A 22,203-nucleotide genomic window follows, 5' to 3' on the forward strand; every position below is an offset into this window, starting at 1 on the left:
TAACTCATCCTGCCTGGGAAGGAGATGCTCTTTTGAATTTATCGACTTCTCTCTTCCACGGGCAGACAGGTGGCCTTGGAAATAGTGGTCTTGCTCAGCATCCAGACACCCAGAATAGCTTGAGAACTCTGCTATTACCATTGATAATACCATTGATTAAATACCATCAATACCATTGATAAACCACAGACATTTATCCAAACAATGTGTTGGGTGGCAATTTAAAAGAGAAGAAAAATGACAGGGAATAGGCTATTGTGAATGAATGGTTCTTTATTGATGCATAGCTTGCACTGGCCAGCACTTCTCAAATCCCCACACCCAAGTATAGGTCCCGAGTGCAGAGTTGCTGCTATGTCCACCACCACTAGGGCTGCTGCCTCCACCAGTAACTTTACCATTAACACCAATAACAGAGTCATCGTCACCACCACCATTGCCATCGACACCAATAACAGTATCATTGTCACCACCATCAATACCAATGATAGTATCATCATCACCACCATCATTACCATCGACACCAACAACAGTATCATTGTCACCACCATCAATACCAATAATAGTATCATCATCACCACCATCGTTACCATCAACACCAATAACAGTATCATTGTCACCACCACCATTACCATTGGTACCAATAACTATCATCACCACCACCATTACCATCAACACCAATAACAGAATCATCATCACCACCACCATTGTCATTGACACCAATAACAGTATCATTATCACCACCACCATTACCATCGACACCAATAACGTTATCATCACCACCACTGTTACCATCGACACCAATAACAGAATCATTGTCACCACCAATACCAATGATAGTATCATCATCACCACCCTCATTACCATGACACCAATAACAGTATCATTGTCACCACCATCAATACCAATGATAGTATCATCATCACCACCCTCATTACCATGACACCAATAACAGTATCATTGTCACCACCATCAATACCAATGATAGTATCATCATCACCACCCTCATTACCATCGACACCAACAACAGTATCATTGTCACCACCACCATTACCATCGACAGCAATAACTATCATCACCACCACCACCATTAGCATCGGTACCAATAACTATCATCACCACCACCGTTACCATCAACACCAATAACAGAATCATCGTCACCACCACCATTGTCATTGACACCAATAACAGTATCATTGTCACCACCATCAATACCAAAACTATCATCATCACCACCACCATTGCCATCGACACCAATAACAGTATCATCGTCACCACCACCATTACCATCAATACCAAAACTATCATCATCACCACCACCATTGCCATCGACACCAATAACAGTATCATCGTCACCACCACCATTACCATCAATACCAAAACTATCATCATCACCACCACCATTGCCATCAACACCAATAACAGTATCATCGTCACCACCATCAATACCATCAACACCAGTAACAGAATCATCACCACCACCATTGCCATCAACACCAATAACAGTATCATTGTCACCACCATTGCCATCAACACCAGTAACAGTATCATCATCACCACCCTCATTACCATCGACACCAATAACGGTATCATTGTCACCACCACCATTACCATCGACACCAATAACTATCATCACCACCAACACCATTAGCATCGGTACCAATAACTGTCATCACCACCACCGTTACCATTGACACCAGTAACAGTACCATCATCACCACCACCATTACCATCGGTACCAATAACTATCATCACCACCACCGTTACCATCAACACCAATAACAGAATCATCGTCACCACCACCATTGTCATTGACACCAATAACAGCATCATTGTCACCACCACTGTTTCCAGCACCACCATCATCAGCATTACCACCACCATCACCACCACCATCAATGCCATCACTACCATATTCACCACCACCCACCCCCACCATCATGACCACCATCATTCCCACCATCACCACCCTCATCACCTCTACCATCAACACCATCACCAGCATATTCACCACCATCACAGTCACTGCCACCACCATTACCAGTGTCATCACCAGCACCTCCACCATCACCACTGTGTACTTCTTAATGTCAGATCCTGTGCTGCGCACTCTGTGGACATTATCTTAGTCTTTACAGTGCTCTTCAGAGGTAGTGGTTTTGAAGCCGGACCGCTTGACACGTGGTCTCTCACCCACTTAAGGACTCAAAAGGGCCAGAATTCTTCTATTAGCATTTCTTCTTCATCAGAGTCACCGTCATCTTCCTTCTCATCCTCATAACTATCTATTATATTTGCATGATGCTCTGTTATGCTTTTTAAATCATTTTCTCAAATATTGAATTATTTCTTCTACTATTGTCTTTTCACATAATTACAATAATTATAATTTTCCACATGAAGAAACTAAGACTCAGCAAGTTAAATGGTTTGCCTGTCCTCATCTATGGTAGGTTTAGAACTCTTTTTCTTACAATATTGCAGAGGAAGGGGGTTGGGAAAAGAAAAGATCAAAGACCTCTTTGATTGTGGTGAGTGGCCGAGTTCTCATAGCCACTTACTTAGAGCTCCATGCCCTACCCCTGGCGATTCTAACTCATGAGTTCTTGAATGACACCTGGGAATCTGTCTCAAATATGTTTTTGCCCTATTTTGCCAATATTTCTCATTATAGCTGGGACTTCATGAAAGAGGAGATAGTGGAGTGGGGTGGGACTTTGACCAGTTGAGATGGAGCGTGGGTCCTACAGACAGAGGTGGCTTGGCGGGCCAAGTCCTTGGGATCTTTGGGGCCAAGCTAAGCGGCCCACGTGAGCTGTGGCTTAGGGCTGGGAGCAGGGCCACCGGACGCCAGACTGAAAGAGCAGGTCAGAGGGCTGGGCTGGCACAGTCTGCGGTCGTAAAGACACCTTCCCTCTGGGGGTGGGCAGTGCGTGGGGACAAACACAAGTGTACAGGAGCAGAGAGGGAGGGGCCAGAGTTTAAGGAAGAGGGGAGACGCTGATGTCATCCAGCTTCCGTAATCCAGCAGACTGTTAGAGACGCTTCATCCCAATGATCTCATTGTCAGAGCCCTGGGAAGGCCCTGCACACAGCGCTGGGGCCGGATCTTAACCTCATCAGGTTCTAGCTGGGTCCCCGGTGAGACTTGACTCTGAACCTCAGTGTCCCCACCTCCCAGTAGGACTGAGAGTGCCTGCATCCTGGAGCGAGGGGATTCCTGCAGAGTGGAGACACAAGGAAAATACGGGAAACCCCCGAAGAGGGTTTGACACAGAGGAGGTGCTCGAGGAACGTGGTTCTGATTCAGAGTCATGCCTTCCTTTTCATTTCTCATTGCAATGCTCTGACCTTGTGAGGATAACTGTAAGGAAGGAAGCAGATGAGCGGGCCTTCCATCGTCTGTGTACACGTATGATAGGGTACATGCTGTGTGTTGTGAGGACTCGCCAGCACGCACCTCACCCCTGTCCAGACAGGTAGACTCCGAGGCTTAGTGATCACACCCCCAAGGGATGACCGGCTGGGGTCATGCAGAGTAGCATGGATCCTGATGGCAGAAGCGCAGAAATGGTCCCTGTGACCTGCCTGCCCAGGGTCGAGATGCACCGCCTTTCATCCTCGTGCTGAAAGGTCTGTAACTGTGAGAAAGAGTGGAGCTGCTCCCCATGTGCTGACCCAGGAGCGTCTGGGTTAAATCCTCAAGCGAAATAAAGTGGAGTTTATCAGCGGATTGAATGTTATGCCATATTTCTAAAGAAAAAAAGGGATAGAGGGGGAGAATGTGTGTGCATGTGTGGGCGCATTTGTGTGTGTGTGTGTGTGTGTGTGTGTGTGTGTGTGTGTGCACGCGCGCCTGTGCAAAGCTTGCCTAAACATAAAATTGCCTCTGGAAAGCAACCAACATCTGGTAGGATTAGTTGTTGTCAAGGAAAGGGAATGAGTGTCATGGGGACAGGACAAGGGCATTTTTCTCAGGTAAACCGTGTGGTACTTTTTAAAATGTGGGGCCATGTGTTTCCAAAGTCATCCGCATTGCAGCGCTGACATCCAAAGGGGAGGCTCCCTGGCCCCAGACTTCCCTGACCCCCACCCCACACTGCCTCCTTGCAGGGTGTCTCGAGACGGACAGTCTGTTATCAGGGGGGTTCCTCCAGACGTGTCATTAGATGGGCTCTGGGCGCGGGCTGCCTGTTAATCCTGGCTTCTTCTTTTTGTCCTCAGGGAAAGAGAGGTGAGGCGGGTCCTCCTGGAGTCCCTGGCTTGCTGGGGCAGCAGGTAACTACTGTCTTCCTATCCTCTTCCTTAGCCACACTGCTTTCTCTGATTAAGGAAATGATAGGGTAGCAGTTCTCAGGTTGTAACCAGACTCTTGCATGAATCTGAGCAATACTCATCAGAGCATTAAAAACAATGTGCAGCGGGTCCCTCGCCCTCCCTGCATCCCACCTCAGTGCTGGGAGAACAGCTATTCAGTCTCCTGGGGCGTGGGGATTAGGCCTGAAGGAGAGCAGACCTCCTCCCCCGGCCCCAGGCTGGTCCAGCTCCCTACTCCCCCGTGGTCTCACGTGTGCCACCCCTGTGATCCCCCGTGGATCCCTCCAGCCACCCTGGCAGGTGGGCAGGCTCAAGGTCACCCTCCCCATTTCAGACCAGGTCGGGGTGCGACTCCCCAATACATGGACTCGCTTGGGGTAACGTGCTGTTCAGGAGGGCCCTGCCCCTATCCCAGGCCACTTGGGCCCTGACCCCTCTCAGTCCCCTTTTTCTATAAATTCAGAGTCACTGTGACACCCTCACCCTCCTCCCAACGCACACACTTCAGTGTGGACAGAACAGGCACTCAGCACTGGTGGTGATCACACCCCACTTTGTGATCTCTTTGCTAATTGCACCAAAGCTCGCCACTGACCCCCAGCCCCAGCCTTCCTGGAATTAGGGTCGGTAAATTCCTGGGAAGCACTGGGGGGGGGGTCACAGTTAGGGAGGCGGAGATTAGGAGCTTAGGGTCCCAGCCGCGGCCACTTGATGGCTGCGGCATCTTGAACAAGTCCCTTTACCTTCTGAACTTCTGCTTCATCATTTGTCGCAAATGCCAATAAAAACAAAACAGGGTGATGATTTCAGCAGAAGATGTGGGGATGTGGCCCAAGTGCTGGGGTCCCAGTGAGAGCACAGGGAGCCCTGGGCGGGGTGCTGTCCCATCTTTCTGGCTTGGTGGCCACAGCAGGCGGGCGGGATCAATACAGGCTTGTTTGCCGGCTTCCCACTGCAGTAAAGGCTTGGCTCTGGCGCCCACTTGTTCCTGGGCACATCTCCTCCACACCCAAGTCTGTGATGGTAGCCACTGTCCTTTAATATCTGGTAGGCACCCACCCAGGGCACGCTGCTGACCATGCTTCCAAATGGGCTTTTCCCGCTCTGAATATGAAGTGTGTGCCGGGCACCCCACACGTGAATCTCAGGCTTTATTCCAGCCCCTCACATGCCAATCAGGCTGTAACACAGGATAAGGGGCTGTAAAACCAGCCATTATTCATGGTCTTCTAAAGATTCCACACTCACTGTGACATTTTGATGTTAGTAGTGCAAGATAAAGAGTGTTTTTGCATTTGTTTTATGACCTTGTTTCTTGAGAGCAAAGCTTGTGTATTTCAAAAATTCACCATAAATACGGCTCCATCAAAATACTTTAAGTTACAGATTTTTTTCCCTATCACTGTTTTCTTGGCTACCCTGAAAAATATATTTCTTTCTTTTGTTTTAAATTCTGAAGCCTTTTTCCCTTCAACAAAATCTTTCCTGAGTGCCAGGCCTTGAGTTGGATGCTATAGACACAAATAGGGCAGGGATTTTGCCAGAAATGGGGCACCCTGATATACTCGGGGATCTCCGTGGTTCAGAACCAGAGGGTGTAGTGTATGATAGGTACCACCTGGCTCCCTGCATTGGATCACCACCGCACAGATGCAGAGCTGCATTCAAGCCCACCATGCCCACTTCAAGAGCAGTGTTTCCCTGCTGGATCCCTGCCCAGCTCGTAATTCACTCTTCCTAACTTACACGCACGCACACCTGCCCTCGGCCTGGCCACAGTTTTGTGCTGCTTGCCATCTGTGTGTTTGCTCATCGATTCATCCAGCAGGTGTTCACCTAACCCCCACCGTGTGCGGGTGCGGCCCTGGGAAGGGGAACCTCGTGGCCCCTGTCCAAGCCCAGAGGAGCCAGATGTGATGGAGGCAGGGAGAGATTCTGATAGAGGGACGATCCTCTGAGCTAAGGCCTGGGAGGGGCGTAGTCAGAGCTCTGGTTCTGGGGGACGGGGCGTCAGCCTCTCAGGCCCAGAGGAGGGTCCCTGAGCTGATCTGGAAAATCTGGGTTGATTCTGTCACAGCAGAAAGGAAGTTCCTGGGCTTCCTGGTCTGATGAGAAGGCTGAGGGTCCGTCCATTCAGTTTCTGCTCCTGTCAGACGCTCTCCCTGTGTCAGTATACAGTCGCATCTGCTCTTTACAGCCACCTGTGAGAAGGCTTATCCCATTTCCAATCGAAAGAAATGGAGAAGTGAAAATGAAAGTGTCAGTTTCTCAGTCCTGTCCGACCCTCTGCGACCCCGTGGACTGTAGCTCACCAGGCTCCTCTCTGTGGGATTCTCCAGGCAAGCATACTGCAGTGGGCAGCCCATCCCTCCTCCAGGGGGTCTTCCCGACCCAGGGATCGAACCAGGATCTCCTGCATTGCAGGTGGCTTCTTTACCATCTGAGCCAGTAGGGAAGGCCCCAACAGAAATGGAGCTTAGAGTTGAGTTAGCTTTGCTATAATAGGAAGAGCCAGCCTCAGGGTGAGCCAGGCCCCAGGGCAGCTGGCCTTCTGGAAGATGCTTTTGGTGCCTCTTTTTTCAGGATGAAAACGGTCATCCTGGAATGTTTTAGACTCAAGATACACATTCTAGGTGGTGACTCCTGTGTACTGGCAGCCTTTTAGGAAAAGTGGGAATTTGTGTCTGGTCTGGACGACTGTTTATGCGAAGGTATTGAGGTCAGCATGGCTGGCAGACCCTTGAGTGGGTGGGAACACAGCCAGGGGAGGGGCCGACCCCAGAGGACTGAGCTGGGTTTCTCAACCCAGAAACCCCCTCCCCTGAGGGGGGAACAATCCCTGTGCCCTTGGAGCTGTGTCCTAGAGGAAGACTTTCCATCATGGAGGAGGACTCACGATCACGAATAACCTCTGAAAACAAACATTTGCAAGTTGTTCAGGAAGTGTGACTAAGTGCTGATTATGCAAGGGATTTTCATGCATCTTCAGATTCCATCCAATTTCATAAATCTACTCCAGTTGGAACAAGGTGGTTATTAGGAATAGTTATTTGCTTTTCTGTTATCATTAATGCTAATTAGGTTAATTGGTTATTTACACGTCACCACTGCAATCACTGAGCATGTCGGTGTGTAGTGACCATCGTATCAAGAAGGATAAAACATCCCATTAATAATAATTAGACTTATTGGTTAATTGATAGAGTCATTACTCAGTTGTTTTTATTCATAATAATTAAAACAGGGATTTTGTTGTTAACATTTAGATCTATTGGCTAATTTGTCACTCTCTTTAATAATTAGGTGAATTGGTTATTTAGATATTGGCTTCCCTGGTGGCTCAGATGGTAAAGAATCTGTGTCTAGATTCTATAGAACCCTAGAACCCAGGGTTTTATCCCTAGGTTGGGACAATCCCTCAGAGAAAAGAATGGCATGTCACTCCTGTATTCTCGCCTAGAGAGTCCCATGGACAGAGGAACCTGGAGGGCTACAGTCCATGGGTTCTCAAAGAGTTGGGCACGACTGAGCGAGTAGCATTTTCACATTGATGATAAAAAGAGAAGAGCGTGAGCTGAGTTGGTTTCACACACCTTCGTTCATCGGCTGGCATGAGGCCCCTCCTGGTTTTATCATCACCCTCTGCCTCTATATTTAATCCTGCAGCCTCCACTCCCCGAGCTCCCAGGCACCTCTGCCGGGTGCCTCAAACACTCGCCAAGAACTCTCAGCCGGTGTCTGCTCCACCCGGACACACTCACCCCGCTGCATCCCCACCGCAGCGCAGGGCGCCATCACGGGTCCCTTCGTTCTGGTGACTCCAGTCTCTTGCCCCTTCGTTCCACACACCCGACCTGCTATCGAGTTTTGTCAACTTCTCCTTCCAAATGCTATTCCAGCCAAGTCAGACCGGCTCTTGTGTTGCTTCTCCACTGCTAAAGCCAGGTCCCGGGCACTTCCCAGCAGCTCCCCCTCCCACCACTGTGTCCCCCCGCTTCCTGGAGCCCTGTCTCCCACCCCACAACCCCATTCCACTCCTTCACACTGACTGTCAGTCCTGGCAACACATGGAGGTCTGCCTGTTCTCAGGCCCTGAACCTAGTGTTCTTCCTTTTCTGGACTTCCTCAGCTCTCAGCTTAGATGTGGCCCCTGCTGCAGGGCCTTCCTTGACCAGCCCCAGCCAGGATGGCCCCTCAGGTACAGGCACAATGATTTCATCACCAGGGCTTCCAGTCCCCAGAATGGACCCTTCACTTGCTCCATTTGTTCTCTCTGTCATCCCAGCCCCCCACCAGCCTCTAAGAGTGCCGTCAAGGGAACTGGTAACCTGGTTTTACAACGAGCTTTCCAGGTGGTTCTGTGGCAGATTCAGGATCCACTGCACGTGAGGGCTGTGTGACCTCAGGTGGGGCCCTTAGCTTCTCTGGGCCTCAGTTTTCCATATTGTCAAATAAGGAGGTTTAATTTCTAGTTGTTCAGTTGCTCAGTCATGTCCAACTCTTTGAGACCCGCAGGGAGCCCGCCAGGCTCCTCCGTCCATGGGGTTCTCCAGGCAAGAATACTGCAGTGGGTTGCCTTTGCCTTCTCCATTAGTTTATAGTAGAGGATCACTAAAACTCAGCCCACTCACACAGGCTGTGAGCCTGAGACAAGCAGTCGTCAGCCCACAGGGACTTCTGCAGGACGTGGAGGAGGAAGGGGGGACGGGTTCGGACTAACGAACTGGTCAGGAGGCCCGTTTCCTGGAGCGGCTACTTTGAAAGAGGCCAGGGTACTCCAGGGGGTGTCGCGTCACAGGAGGGATGGAAGCCAGGTGTGTCTGGTTTGCTGTTAGAGGGAGAGTTGCGTGTGGTGGGAAGGGGCCTCGGATGAGCTCTGCGGGGCTGAGGTCACTGTGAGAACCTCAGAGGTCAGGGAGAGGTGGGTCCTGGGAGTGCCACCTGCAGGACTGCTGCTTTGCCTGGAGGTGAGCAGAGCTGAGCTGGAGCAGACGTGGAGAGAAGTGAGGTCACCAGCCACTTTTGGTGCCTCCATCGTACCTGCCCAGTCCCCTGTCCAGCGCGGCCTGGCCACTCAGTTGCTCCAGGTCCAAGCAGATGTCTCCCAGTAAAAGTAGACGCTACCCCCCAAAGGCTCTCCAGCACTCAGTGAGCCACGCGGAAAACCAGGTCCAGGTGCCAAGCAGGAAGTTCTGTTCCGTTCACGTCTTCTTCGCTGCCCGTCGTTGACTCAGCAGTGCCCCCAGCGGGAGAAAAGGGAAGTGTCCGCAGCAGCGGCAACCATGGCCATTTTTTAGAGTTTACCTCCCTCTAGTGGGGATGGGACGCTCTTCTCTGAGTGCACAGCCCTCTCCCCAGCTGTTTGCAATCAAGTTGGCTTCAAACATTGAGTGAACATCTGCTCTGTTGCAAGCCCTGGGCTTGTCGCTGTGCGATAAGAGGTGCGGGGCGGGGGACGAGGGGGGAACTCTGCCTTCAAGGGCCTGTGAGTCACGTGAGCACCGTCACACTGGCCTTCAGCGTGGGGGACGCAGCGGTTACTTCTGCCGGGGGAATTGCAGAACGTTTCAGAAAGATGGAGATGGGAGGGAGGGCATGTGTGGAGAGACACCTGGACAAAGAAGGGCCAGAGGTGCGTCTCCTGGAAACTGTGTCGTGGTGAGAGCTGCTGTTTAACGGATCTGTCTGTTCACCCCAGGTGATCCGATGCTGAATAATGCTTGGGTACCGCTGTTCTAGGAAATTTTTGTTAATGGGTTAACTCCGTGTGTGTGTATTCACACACAGACACATTTATTTTAAATGCACAAATATTCTCAATAAATATCAGAATAGATACTATACCAGTTACATGCCCATCACCCAGATAGCAGACATGTTATCATGGTGTAAGTTTTACTTCAGATCTTTTCTTTCTGCTTTTGTTCCTTTTTGTTTAAAAAAAAAATAAGGTATTGCAATAAAACTGAAGCCCCACCCCCACCCCCATCTCTTGTGTCCCCATCCCTCTCCCTCTCGAAGGACAGTGCCACCGGGAGGCTGCTCCACGCACGTTTGTCACCCAGGCCCCCCTCTTTCTTTTCAGGGCCCCCCAGGACCACCTGGCGTCCCAGGCCCCCCTGGACCCGGAGGCCCCCCGGTGAGACTGGTTTTGACTTTCTCTTCCCAGGGCACTTAGATGGAGGTTTCATGGCCCCGGGAGACAGGGACATCGTCGTGTGGAGCCATCCGTTGGCTCTTTGTCCAAGAGCAGAGCAAAGGCATGAACAAGGAGGGCCCTGCCCACAGCTAGCTTTGGAGCCCGTTAGACTGGAGATAGCTCCTGAGCTCATTCAGCATGTTCGTGGCTGCTCCTAGAGAGTGTGCAGGAAGCGTGGGGTCGTCCTTCCCAGGGTTTTTCAGCAGTGTGTGGGTTGGCTCTCCTCCCCCAGTTCAGGAGCAGCTGGGAAGGTACCTGTGGGCAGAGTGGACGGTGGGGGGAAGAGAGAGGTGGTTCCTTCCACCCATCCCACCAGTGGAGAGTGAAGGTGCTGGTGGCCCCGACTGCAGCCCAGCCGAGCCCTGCGCTGGCCAGCCTGGGAGGTGTGTTGACCCCTCTGTTCACCGTGGTCCACACCACAGACGGCCAGATGCCCCCGAGGGGTGTCCACCCTGGGTGCCCTCGTCAGAGCTAAAGATCCGGGCTCCTGCCAGCAAAAGCGCCTGGAGAAGGGAGCCAGTGCTCGGAAGAGGTCAGACTAATGGTTCCCCTGTGGTTCCCCTTGGCAGGGTCTGCCTGGAGAGATCGGCTTCCCGGGAAAGCCTGGGCCCCCTGGGCAGGCGGTGAGTGACCGGGGCGCCCCTCCCCGCTCTCCCCTCTCCTACCCTTCCACGTGGGAGGGGCTGGCCCTTCCGCTGGCCGCCCAGGCTGCTTCCCGGTGGGTGACGCTCTGTGCTCTTCCCTTCTTTTTGGGGGGACCAGGGCCCTGGCACCCTGCCTCCTTCTCCTCCCTTCCATGGTGCCTGCTGCATGCTGTCTCTTGAGGGCCTCGCCCCGAGGGTCCCAGCCAGGCTGCGGATCAAGGCGCCCACTCCTCAGGCCACTGCCTGTGCTCTGTAACCCCGAGGCACAGTTGACAGCCCTTGGCTGTTGGAAGCGTGGCTTCTCGTCTGTGGAGACACCACCAGGGGGTCATGGAAGTAATGGGCGCGGAGACGCGAGGCTCGGTCCAGGACGTGGCAGGGCGGCCCTGCCTCTGTGCCTGCTGTTTCCTCTCTCCCAGTCAGCAGGATCCAGGGAGCCAGGCCTTCTCAATCCTTTTAGGTCCTGAGGGTGGAGATCATCAAACCTTAACGTCCGCACAAGCAGGGTGCAGATTCCAGCTGGGTGTCTCCTGCCTCTCGGCCAGCAGCTCTTCAGGGCAGGGTGATGGGTGATAGAGTGGCCTTGGGCCCCTGAGACCATGTGACCATGATGGGTGTCAGAGGTGATGGCCCTCAGGAGGCCTCTGCTCGTCCAGAAGGAATTTCCTTACTGCTGCTTGTCTGGTGGGGCCAATGGGTGGGGAAAGGCTGTGGCTACAGAAGCCAGTGGAACCCGCACTACTGGTGGGGGCTCGGGACATTGGAGAAAGGGTGACTGAGGGAAAAGTCAGTCTGGGCAGCACGGGCAGTTGTCCCCCTGTCACTGGGCGCTGGATCCACAGGCGGCTGTAGGTGGAGGCCCCGGGATGCTGAGATGTGATGGCTGGATGCTGGCATGCTGGGCTCTGTCGAGCTCCGGGTACCACAGTGAAGGCTCTGGACGTGAGGTCCAGTGTTGTGAGGCCCATTCTCAGGGGAGCCTGTCCAAGCTTGGAGCGCATGCTTAGCTGCCATCCACAGATGTTCCTGAACACCAATCCCCACGGTTTCACCCACTAACAGTTTACGACAGTGACCGCACCTGAGAGCTGGCACCCAGGAGCGGTCCCGCATGTGTCAGGCACCACCCGGCCAGCTCTGGCTGCAGAATCCGCTCCTGGCTGGAAGCAGTTCAGCGCAGTGCTGCCCTGACCGGGCCTTTTATGTTGGTCTGTTTTTTCCCTCTCTGCCCAGGGACCGCCTGGAAAGGATGGGCCGAATGGACCCCCAGGCCTGCCAGGACCCAAGGTTGGTATGAGTGAGGGAACCCAGAACCCAGAAGCCAGAGAGCTCTTTGATGGTTGGGTGCTCCAGCTGTGGATCACGTTTGGATCCTGAGTCATGCAGGGCTCGGAAATGTTTAATATTCAAGGTCAGATATGGGTGAGCCCGTTATTCCTACCTAGGTAACTGGTTGAGGATTTGGAGATGGAAGACTTTTAAATTATTCTGTTAGAGATATGCATCTATTTTATTTGTAAGGAGGAAGCCTTTTCAGAGACTCTTACATAATAAGAGACTTCAACTTAAAAATATTCTGGGGCTCATTACAGTAAGATCATTAAGAGGAGTCAGAGGTTAACTGTCATAAAATTGGGAAGCAAGTTCACAGTTTACTCACTTCAGAGGGATAATTAAAAACCCATACAGCCAACAGTTTAACAAGTGAACCTCACCTTTTCATGGCAAAGATACAGAAGCTCAAGGATGAATGTCAACAGTCCTTGGAAGGCAACTTCTGGATGTTACAGGCGTTTTCACCATCCCTTTCAGTAGGCAGACTTAGAAGCTCCACTTTTTCATGACAGAATACAGAATACATACGGATGTAACTTACTTTAAGAACATGTCATGTAAATATTCTCCATTCTCCTCTCTTTAAAAACAAAAGATAAGGGCTGACCAAGTATTTTGTCGTCTCAAAAGCACTTAGGCAGGGTCTCCCCTGCTCTGAATCCCTCATTCCCGCTCACTTGAGTCTGTAAATCAAAAGCAGAGCCGGTGAATCTAGGAGGTGGTTGGAGCTGCTGTTTTGGACCACTGCGGTCTCACAGAATTAAAGGAGCTCAGTAGCACCCGGGTCCGAGTAGCTTTCCTGCTTCCAGCCTGGAGCTGGTCCTCAGTTGCTTCCCTCCACTCCCGGCTCCTGCTGTTGACTCTCCTCCGCCTTCCTTGCAGGGAGACCCAGGAGACAGAGGGGAGGACGGTCTGCCCGGACAGCGCGGCCCGCGGGTAAGGACTCTGACATCCTCCTCTCGCGCCTGTTATTCTAAGTGGTGTGTTTGAGGCTCTGTGTGAACCCCCACTGTCAGAGCCTTGTAGGCTGGGGTCAGGCAAGGAACAGCCAGGGCCATCGCACAGGGGCTGTTTGAAAGGCAGGGGCAGGTTGGGGTCAGTGGTGACACCCTGGACTGACGACCGCTGAGAGCCACACCACGGCACGCCCAGGGAGAGGAGCAGGGAGTTCCTGGAGGCAGGGGGCCCTGCAGCTGGAGGAAAGGACCCCATCCCCACGGGAGAGCCTTGGCCTCAGGAAGAGGGACAGCCTTGCTAACCAGCCCGTCTTGGGGGGTGAGGGGCCAGGGGGTCAGTCCCTGCCCATCCTGTCCCCTGAGCTTTCCCTGCCTCAGTGTCCCTTCACACCTGACCCCTCCAGAAGGAAGGAAGCCTGGGGCTTCCAGGGGTGCAGACGTGTGGAGACTGGATACATGGAGGCGGCGGAGGCAACCTACGTGCCATGCAGAGGGGGCACCTCCTGTGGAAGGGGCCCAAGTGCTGGATTTGGGTGACTGTCCGTATGTGCTCTGGGTGTGTATATGGTGTGTGAGTGGGTATGTACATGGGTATATGGTGTGTGTGGGTGTGTATATGGTGTGGGCATCTGTGTGTGCTGTGGGTGTGTGTATGCAGTGTGTGTGTGTATGTGAGGTGTGTGTGTACACAGTGTGTGTGTCTGGTGTGTCTATGTCATGTGGGTGTGTCTGTATGTTATGTGAGTATGTGGTGTGTGTGTGTGTGTACATGGTGTGTGTCTGTGTGGTGTGGGTGTGTGTATGTGGGATGTGTCTGTATGTGAGGTGTGTGTGTGTTGTGGGTGTGTACATGGTGTGTGGGTCTGTATGTCATGTATCTGTGTGTGTGAGGGGTGTGTATGTGTGTGTGCATGGTGTGGGTCTGTATGTTGTGTGTGTGTGAGAGGTGTGTGTGTTGTGGGTGTGCACATGGTGTGTGGGTCTGTATGTCATGTGTGTGTGTGTGTGTATGCAGTGTATGTGTATGCATGTGAGGGGTGTGTGTGTGTGTGCATGGTGTGTGGGTCTGTACGTTGTGTGTGTATGTGAGGGGTGTGTGTGTGTGTGTGTACATGGTGTGTGGGTCTGTATGTCGTGTGTGTGTATGCAGTATATGTGTGTGCATGTGAGGGGTGTGTGTGTGTGTGTGTGTGTGCATGTGAGGGGGGTGTGTGTGTGCATGTGAGGGGGGTGTGTGTGGGTATGTACATGGTGTGTGGGTCTGTTTGTCGTGTGTGTGTGTGTGTGAGGGGTGTGTGTGTGTGTGTGCACATGGTGTGTACGTTTGCAGGCGCCTGTGCTTCTGGAGGGGCCTGTGTCCAGACAGACACTCACGCGGAGGCGCTCTCCCTCACACTCTGTCAGGGTAAGAGCTAGTTAAGGGCTGTGACTGGCTCTTGGTGACCACCCTCCAGCCCCAGCCCACAGCAGGCACCTGCAGGCACTCAGTCAGGGCTCACTGGTGGCCGACTGATAACTCACAGCCCAGAAAGGGCACAGGTATGGTCTGTACTTGGCCCAGTGGTGACCCTGCTGTCCCGGGAGGCAGGACCTGGGTCACCTCGCTGGCCAGTGAAGGCTGATGGGCAAATCCCTGGACCCTTGGTTCCTTGTGGCCTCGCTTTTTCAAGAAGTGATCATTCTTTAGTGAAAGTCGCTCAGTCGTGTTTGACGTTTTGCGATTCCATGGACGATACAATCCATGGAATTCTCTAGACCAGAATGCTGGAGTGGGTAGCTTTTCCCTTCTCCAGGGGATGTTCTCAACCTGGGGATCAAACTCGGGTCTCCCTCGTTGCAGGCAGGTTCTTTACCAGCAGAGCCACAATTTAGACCAAATTAAAATGGAGCAGAACACATGTGGGTTACCACGTGCCCGCCCTCTCCAGGATGCCCAGTGGACTCCCTGGGGAAAGCATCCGCTAGGAGCCCCTGCGCCCCGGATTCCTCAGGGCTCCGTGGGCCAGCTCACTGTTGCTTACAAGCACAGCATCTCCATCTTTTAGGACTCAACATTCCTGTTTTTAAAAAATATCTGTGATTGAAATGTAATGATATGTAACTGGCTGCGTTTTGTCCCTCCATTGCTGTGGGGTAAATCATGTGGTCTTTTAAACACCAAAGGCCACGTTCCTGTTTTTGATTGATAGGCTGAAATTCGATCATCTTCCAGAAATAACTTAAAGCATTTGCATAGCTCACTATAATATTTCATTTTTGACTGCTGGGATTCTATGGACTCAGCCAGACCTGTGAGCTGTGTTTCCATAGATCCTCCTTGGATTTTATGGGGGATTTGTGGGGTCAGCCAGACCTGTTTGAGCTGTGTTTCCTCACATGTGTGAGTTGGCTCATCCTTCTGAGCTTACAGTGTGTAAATTCCCACATTCAATTAAACAGTCTTCAGAAGAACCTGTTCCCATCGAGTTCTTTGTGTGGACGATCTGAAGTATTGGGGTGAATTTGAGGTGCCCTCGGCGTTGTCTTTAGTCTTTCCAGCTACGTGTTCAGTATTTATGCTCGCCCCCAGTGACTGAAAGTTTCGGAGAGGTCCGTAACCACAGCTCGTCTGCCGTTTTTGTACGATTTCTAGTGTAGTGCAGTGCATTTAAAAATTTTCTCTAGGAAGTTGGAAACTGAATTTCCACAGTTACGTTGCTCTTAGAACATCCTTTGTAGCTGTGAAGGAGACAGGGCAGGAGGTCTGTTGCTTTATTTTGACATCACGCCTCGTAAGGTAAGTATCTCTGAAGAAGGTCGTGGGTGCATCCTGGACCACGGGTCTCAAGCCCACTCGGAACAGACCAGCTGCGGGATGAGCAGGTGCATCGCCCTCTTGGGCTCAGGAGCCGCCCAGCCCTTCGTGGGTCCTGCTCTGGCTTAGGATTCACAGCACGGATTCAGGAGGCACTTCAGGAGGCCTTCAAAATGCTTGCTACCCAACCTCAGCACCACCCCCACCCAGCGCCTTTCCAACTGTAAAGGTTGTCCTGTCCTAGCAGATTTAAAGTGACAATTTGTGTAGCAAGTGTTTGCACAGATCCAGTAAGAGCAGCTGTTTCTAATGGTGCTTGTGAACACTGGGGATTGATGGGAGAAGCGGAGCGCATCTAGAATTTCTATATGCACCGACTCAGGCACCAGTGGCCCTAGTGGCACCAGAACTGCAGGATGAAATGTGTGCTTCATGCTGAATAGTGCTTTTAGTTTCTTTACTTTCTTTTCCTCTGTCTCTCTCAACATGCGGTATAGACTTCACTACCACTGGAGTCTGGCATAGCTGCAGGGGAAACCTTTATGTGTTTGCATAACCACTCATTCATTCATTCATGTGTCCACTTACCAGAAAACCAAATTTCCTTATGGAAATCTACATAAAGATTTTAATAAGGACCATACTTAGCTTCCCTGGTGGCTCAGACGGTAAAGAATCTCCCTGCAATACAGGAGACCTGGGTTCGGTCCCTGGGTCGGGAAGACCCCCTGGGGAAGAGAATGGCAACCCATGCCAGTATTCTTGCCAGGAGAATCCCCTGGAAAGAGGAGCCTGGAGGACTAAAGTCCATGGGGTCGCAAAGAGTCAAGACGTGACTGAAGTGACTATGTGTCCATGCATAATGATGTTAGAAACTGGCATTCAAGAAGTTAGTGTTTCTGAAGACACATGGCTGGTTAGAAATTGCAGTCCCTCCCCACTCCTCCCACCACAGGCCTCTTTGCCTCAGTGACTTACAGGGACCTGCTGAGCGTAGCAGCCGGGTGGGGTCAGAGAGTGGGCCCCTCTGGTCCTGTACCCCCTGCCCCCCACTTCAGCAGGACCAGGGAACGCTGGTCAGAAACCTGATGCCAGAGGACACGACTTCATCCACGCGACCGGAAGCCCTGCTGAGGGCTTGCTTTCCAACGTAATATAAGTTTAGATGTTTAAGCAGCATTTTACCTGAGACTTGCCTATAGCAACACACCATGGGAGGGGAAATGGATCTCTCTCCTGCCCGTGAGTTCCTCCACCCCCAGCTGCCTGTGTTTTACCAAGGAGTCTGAACAACTGTGGGCTGCTTGGTCAGCTCGGACAAGTTCATCAACAGCTTCTCCACCACTGGACCCAGCTGGGGGTCTGAGATCCCCCTGGAAGGGAGCAGAGCTCAGAGTCGGGGCGGCTCCAGGACTCCCTGTGGCTCTAGACTGTGATTAGAGTCAGAATCACTGGATCCAACCTGTGTAAACTCCCATCAGGGCAGCTCCAGAAACCGTTTCTTTTGAGGGAAGGTCAAGCCAGGGTGGGGCTTCCCGGGTGGCCCTAGTGGTAAAGAATCTGCCAACCGATGCTGGAGATGCAGGAGACCCGGGTTCGATCCCTGGGTTGGGAAGATCCCCGCAGGAAGGAATGACAACTCACTCCAGGATTCTTGCCTGGAGAACCCCATGGACAGAGGAGCCTGGTGGGCGACAGTCCATGGGGTCGCAAAGAGCTGGACACAACTGAGCGTGCGTGCAAGACCATGTGGGGAGTGTGGAAGCCTCCCTCCAGAAACGCTCAGCACTTGGGGCTTCAGGGCCTGTGCTGCTTGTGTGAGCATCGAGGGTGTGGGTGCCAGGTGCTCTGAGTCTGCGGGACCACCTGGGGGTGACAGCCGTCTCTGCAAACGTGTGTGGTAAGTGACGGGGTGTCTGTTATTCTATCTGCAGGGTGAAGTTGGGGAGCAGGGCCTGGCTGGCCGACCTGGAGAAAAGGTCTGTTCATTCATTCATTTTTCGTTTGTTCATCCAATGTGTGCGTTTGTTGGTATCCGCTGCGCCTGTATCGCTTGTCTCCCTGGAGCTCACAGCACGCCTGTGTGCCTTCGTCTCTTTGCCCTGTGACCGTCAGCACGTCCTGTGCACCCCTTGCTGTACTGGGTACCAGGGTCACCACCGTCAGCCAAGAGCAGTTGAGCAGGTTCAGTGAGTGGTGCCTGCAGGTGACCAAAGGGGTCCCAGGAGGCCCCTCACTCAGGCTCAGGGAATGTCAGGAGACGTGGCCCGGAGGTGACGTTGTGGCTGACCCAGAGGAATGAGGAGTCAGACAATGAGAGGGGAAGTAAGGGCTCCCGGGCGAGGGGCTGCAGAGTGGGCCCGCGCCTGGGGCCGCCCCAGAGCACCGTCTAGGATCCCCCTCTCTCCGCTGCTTTGTTTCCATGTTGCCCTGCTCCTGCAGAGGTCTGGGGCAGCCTCCCTCCTGAGAGCCCACTGATGACGGCGCTGTGTTCTTTCCACAGGGAGAGGCAGGGCTCCCAGGCTTCCCGGGACTCCCAGGTGCGAGGGGAGAGAAAGGCGACCAGGTGAGGCCGTGCGCCGCGCCTGAGGAGAGCGCCCCCAGCCCTGGTTTGCGCGTTCGGGCACGGGCTGACCCGGGCTGGGGTTGGAGCATTTTCCCCAGTGTCTAGGAAGAGGAAAGTCAGGGGATCGGGCCACCGTGGGCCACGCGCTGGGACGAAGGGGCGGTGGCCAAGGGGTCCATCTGGAAAGGAGGGTGGAGCAGCTTAGATGAAATTTGTGGGAATGACCAGGGACGTCAGCTGTCGGGTGCCGAATGGAGCACTTGCCCCTTTGCACAACCAACATCCCTTGAACTCGATCCTCCCCATGGCAGGGCAGGCTGGGGAGACGAAACTGTATTTTGCCCAGGGTCCCCCCTTGCTCTCACCTGGAAGAGGCAGCAGTTACACTCAGTTGCGTTCTAATGTCTCCTGGTTTTTATCTTTTCTCTGTAGGGAGAGAAAGGTGCCCTGGGGCTTCCGGGACTGAAAGGCGACCAAGGTGTAAAGGTAGGAGCCGCTGCCCTTGTCCGGGGCGTCAGTACCCCGTGTCGCACAACCGCCTGTCCGTCGTTCACGTGGAGGGAGTGCGTGCTTGGAGTTGCAGCGGTGGCCTGGGTGGCAGTCCTGGTTTTCCCTGCTGTGGTCCTGGGCATCCCATCTGATCCTGGAGTCTCCCTTGCTGGCCCGAAAGCAGAGCTGCCTGTGTAGGCTGGCATCCACGGGCAGTTGGTTCCAGGAGCCCTGTGGATAACTGAAATCCGTGGGTGCCTGAGTCTCTCGTATAAAGTGGTGGAGCCTGAGAACCGTGGGCCTCCAGGAACCAGCGCCAGGGAGGTGGGACCCGCCACGGGCCGGGGTCGTCGTAGCGAGCACGGCACACATAGTGACTTGGGTGATCCTGGTGGCATCCGGAGGTGGGCCAGATTATCAGTGACACCCCCCACCCCGTTTATAGGTGAGATTGAGGCATGGAAGGGCCAGGCTACCGGCCCAGGGCTGTGTGGATGGAGGGTGGTGGGAGTCGATACCTGACTGCAGTTCAGGCCCAGCGTCCAGGCTCCGAGCGGGTCGACATGGCACACCGGCCTGGCCCAGGGGAGCCTGGGCAGCCTCACATGCCCAGCGGGGCCCTGCGATCCCCCCTCTGCTGCCCAGGGGGCCACCTGGTTCTCCCAGTTTGAGCTCTGCACCCTCCCGTGTCCCGCTTTCCTGCCCACCATCCTGCTCAGCAGCCCCCATCCCCGCTCCCAGGCTGAGGGCTGAGGTCTTTGTTCTGAACGGACCTGCGATCTATAAATAGAGATCCTGCAATGGAAAGGGCTTTGGTGGATAAGCCGTTCAGGCCCACTGCTCTCCTGGACTTCTCAGAAAAGCAATTTCTATTTGAGAAACTCATTTCCAAGATGCAGAGGACTCGGCGAGGCCATTAAGCCCCTTTTATTGCTTTGGCAGAATTGCCGGGGCCACGGCAGAGTCGCATTCACGATTCCGAAAAATCTGGCCTGCTTTTCTTTGCCTCTAGAGGAATATGTCATCATAGACAATTCTGCGTTTGAAAAAAAAATGACATTGAAGCAACACTGCCCCCTGCTGGCCGTGCCTGGGTGTCCCTTCCTCAGTAGTCTGGTCTACCTCCTCCCAACCCGGCACTGAAGCATTTGACCCCAGGGCATCTCTGAGAGGATTGCGTCAGCTGGGGCTGAGACACTTAAACTGCAGAGAAGCGGGAATGGGAGCCCCCGCCAGCCCCACTGACTCCAGATCTCAGAGACCCTTCTCTAGGCGAGCATCTTTCCTCAAGTCAGAGAGCTCCTGGGCTCTGCCCCGCCAGCTCATGGTCCTGTGTTCACCCCACAGCCTTCAGGGCGGGCAAGGCTCTTCCAGAAAGGTGGTCTTGAGGACTTCGGGGTTGGAGACACATCTCTCCTCCAACCCTCTTCTTGTTTATGTCTGTTCATACCTTGCACTGTCATGCTAATGGTAAAGAACCTGCGTGCCAGTGCTGAAGACGTGGGTTCAATCACTGGGTCGGGAAGATCCCCTGGAGGAGGGCATGGCAGCCCACTCCAGTGTCCTTGCCTGGAGAATCCCATGGACAGAGGAGCCTGGTGGGCTACAGTCCATAGCGTGACAAAGACTCAGGCACAACAGACAGAGCTTGATCGCACGTGCATTGCACGGGGAAACACTGAACTTGGATGGTTTGGTTGAGATTGGTTCTGGAACTCGGCACTAGAAAGGGTGCTGTGTTCTCTCTGGAGCTTCTGCAACGTGGTCAGGGGAATGCCTCGCAGTAGTTACGGGCTTGGGCTCAGAGTTTGCCACCAGGCTGCACCAGCTGCTGTCTGTGTGACTTTGGGCAGGGGCCCGAGTGTGGCTACGCTTCAGTTTGCTCTTCCATGGAATGGGGGTACACATGAAGTTCCAGGCATTTTGGTGGTGATGAAGGGAATTAATGCATGTAGGAAAGTGAGCTGAAACCTGGGATTAAATCCTGTATAACTGTAGAAACAAGCATAGAAGACAATGTCACCACTTAAAAATTTTTTTAATCAAAGTATAGTTGATTACAATATGGTGCCAATCTCTGCTGTACAGCAGAGTAACTCAGTTACACACATGTAGACATTTTTAAAGATATTCTTTTCCATTATGGTTTATCATGTAACTGCTTTCATTATCATCTTATTGTTGTCACTATTAATAAGAGAAGCCTAGCCCATCTCTCAGTCAGCTTTATTCATTCATTTGTCCACTAATAACCACTTGGGGACCCGGGGCTGCTAGGATACACGTGGGCAGAGATATCCATGTCCCAATACCATTGTGACTCACATGGAATGAAGGGCTTTGGGGGCCGTTCCTCCTGATGGAGCAGCCCAGTAGCCTCTTTTCCTCGAGGCAAATGGAATAATAATTTCCTCCTCATTGGGACCCCGCTGAAGGTCTCACTCAGTCCCCAGAGGACGCTGTGAGCTGTGTGTACCATCATCGTTATTTTGCACACAGGAAAACACGCCAACAGAAGTAAAATAATGTATAAAATGGTGGAGTTAGGTTTTAAGCTCAGGTGAGTCGATTCCCAAGCCTGTCATGTAACACTCGCCCCTCAGGCCGCTGAGAAGAGCCTGAGCCCTCGGGAGAGGGCAGGGTCCAGAGGAGCCTCTCAGGGGGCTCAAGCTTTGGCTTCAGGACAGAGTGTGGGGACGTTGGCTGTAGCAGGTGGGAAACCACGTCAGTGTTGTCAGCGGAGGATGGATCACGGGTCACTTTGTCTCCGTGTGCGCCATGGAATAAGTGGTATAAACGACCTACAGCTACACGTGGCCGCATAGATGTTTCTCAGAGCAGAGTTCTGGTGTGTTTGAAATATTTTATAGCTTGGATCTATATATCTATCAGTTGCAGTAGAG

The 22,203-nt window shown here is 52.9% G+C and overlaps 1 protein-coding gene across 3 annotated transcripts in view; it reads left to right on the plus strand.

Moving 5' to 3' along the window:
- Window positions 1–22,203, plus strand: part of COL22A1 (collagen type XXII alpha 1 chain) — a 224,150-nt gene that overhangs the window by 109,603 nt on the left and 92,344 nt on the right. For all 3 annotated transcript variants that reach the window (XM_002692600.6, XM_025002008.2, XM_059874411.1), the window contains 8 exons: window positions 4,225–4,278; window positions 10,403–10,456; window positions 11,086–11,139; window positions 12,394–12,447; window positions 13,378–13,431; window positions 18,180–18,224; window positions 18,749–18,811; window positions 19,244–19,297. In XM_002692600.6, the coding sequence (XP_002692646.3) occupies window positions 4,225–4,278; window positions 10,403–10,456; window positions 11,086–11,139; window positions 12,394–12,447; window positions 13,378–13,431; window positions 18,180–18,224; window positions 18,749–18,811; window positions 19,244–19,297 (432 nt within the window). The remainder of the gene's footprint in view (window positions 1–4,224; window positions 4,279–10,402; window positions 10,457–11,085; window positions 11,140–12,393; window positions 12,448–13,377; window positions 13,432–18,179; window positions 18,225–18,748; window positions 18,812–19,243; window positions 19,298–22,203) is intronic.

The sequence above is a fragment of the Bos taurus genome, chromosome 14 (genome assembly GCF_002263795.3).
Source record: "Bos taurus isolate L1 Dominette 01449 registration number 42190680 breed Hereford chromosome 14, ARS-UCD2.0, whole genome shotgun sequence".
NCBI lineage: Eukaryota > Metazoa > Chordata > Mammalia > Artiodactyla > Bovidae > Bos > Bos taurus.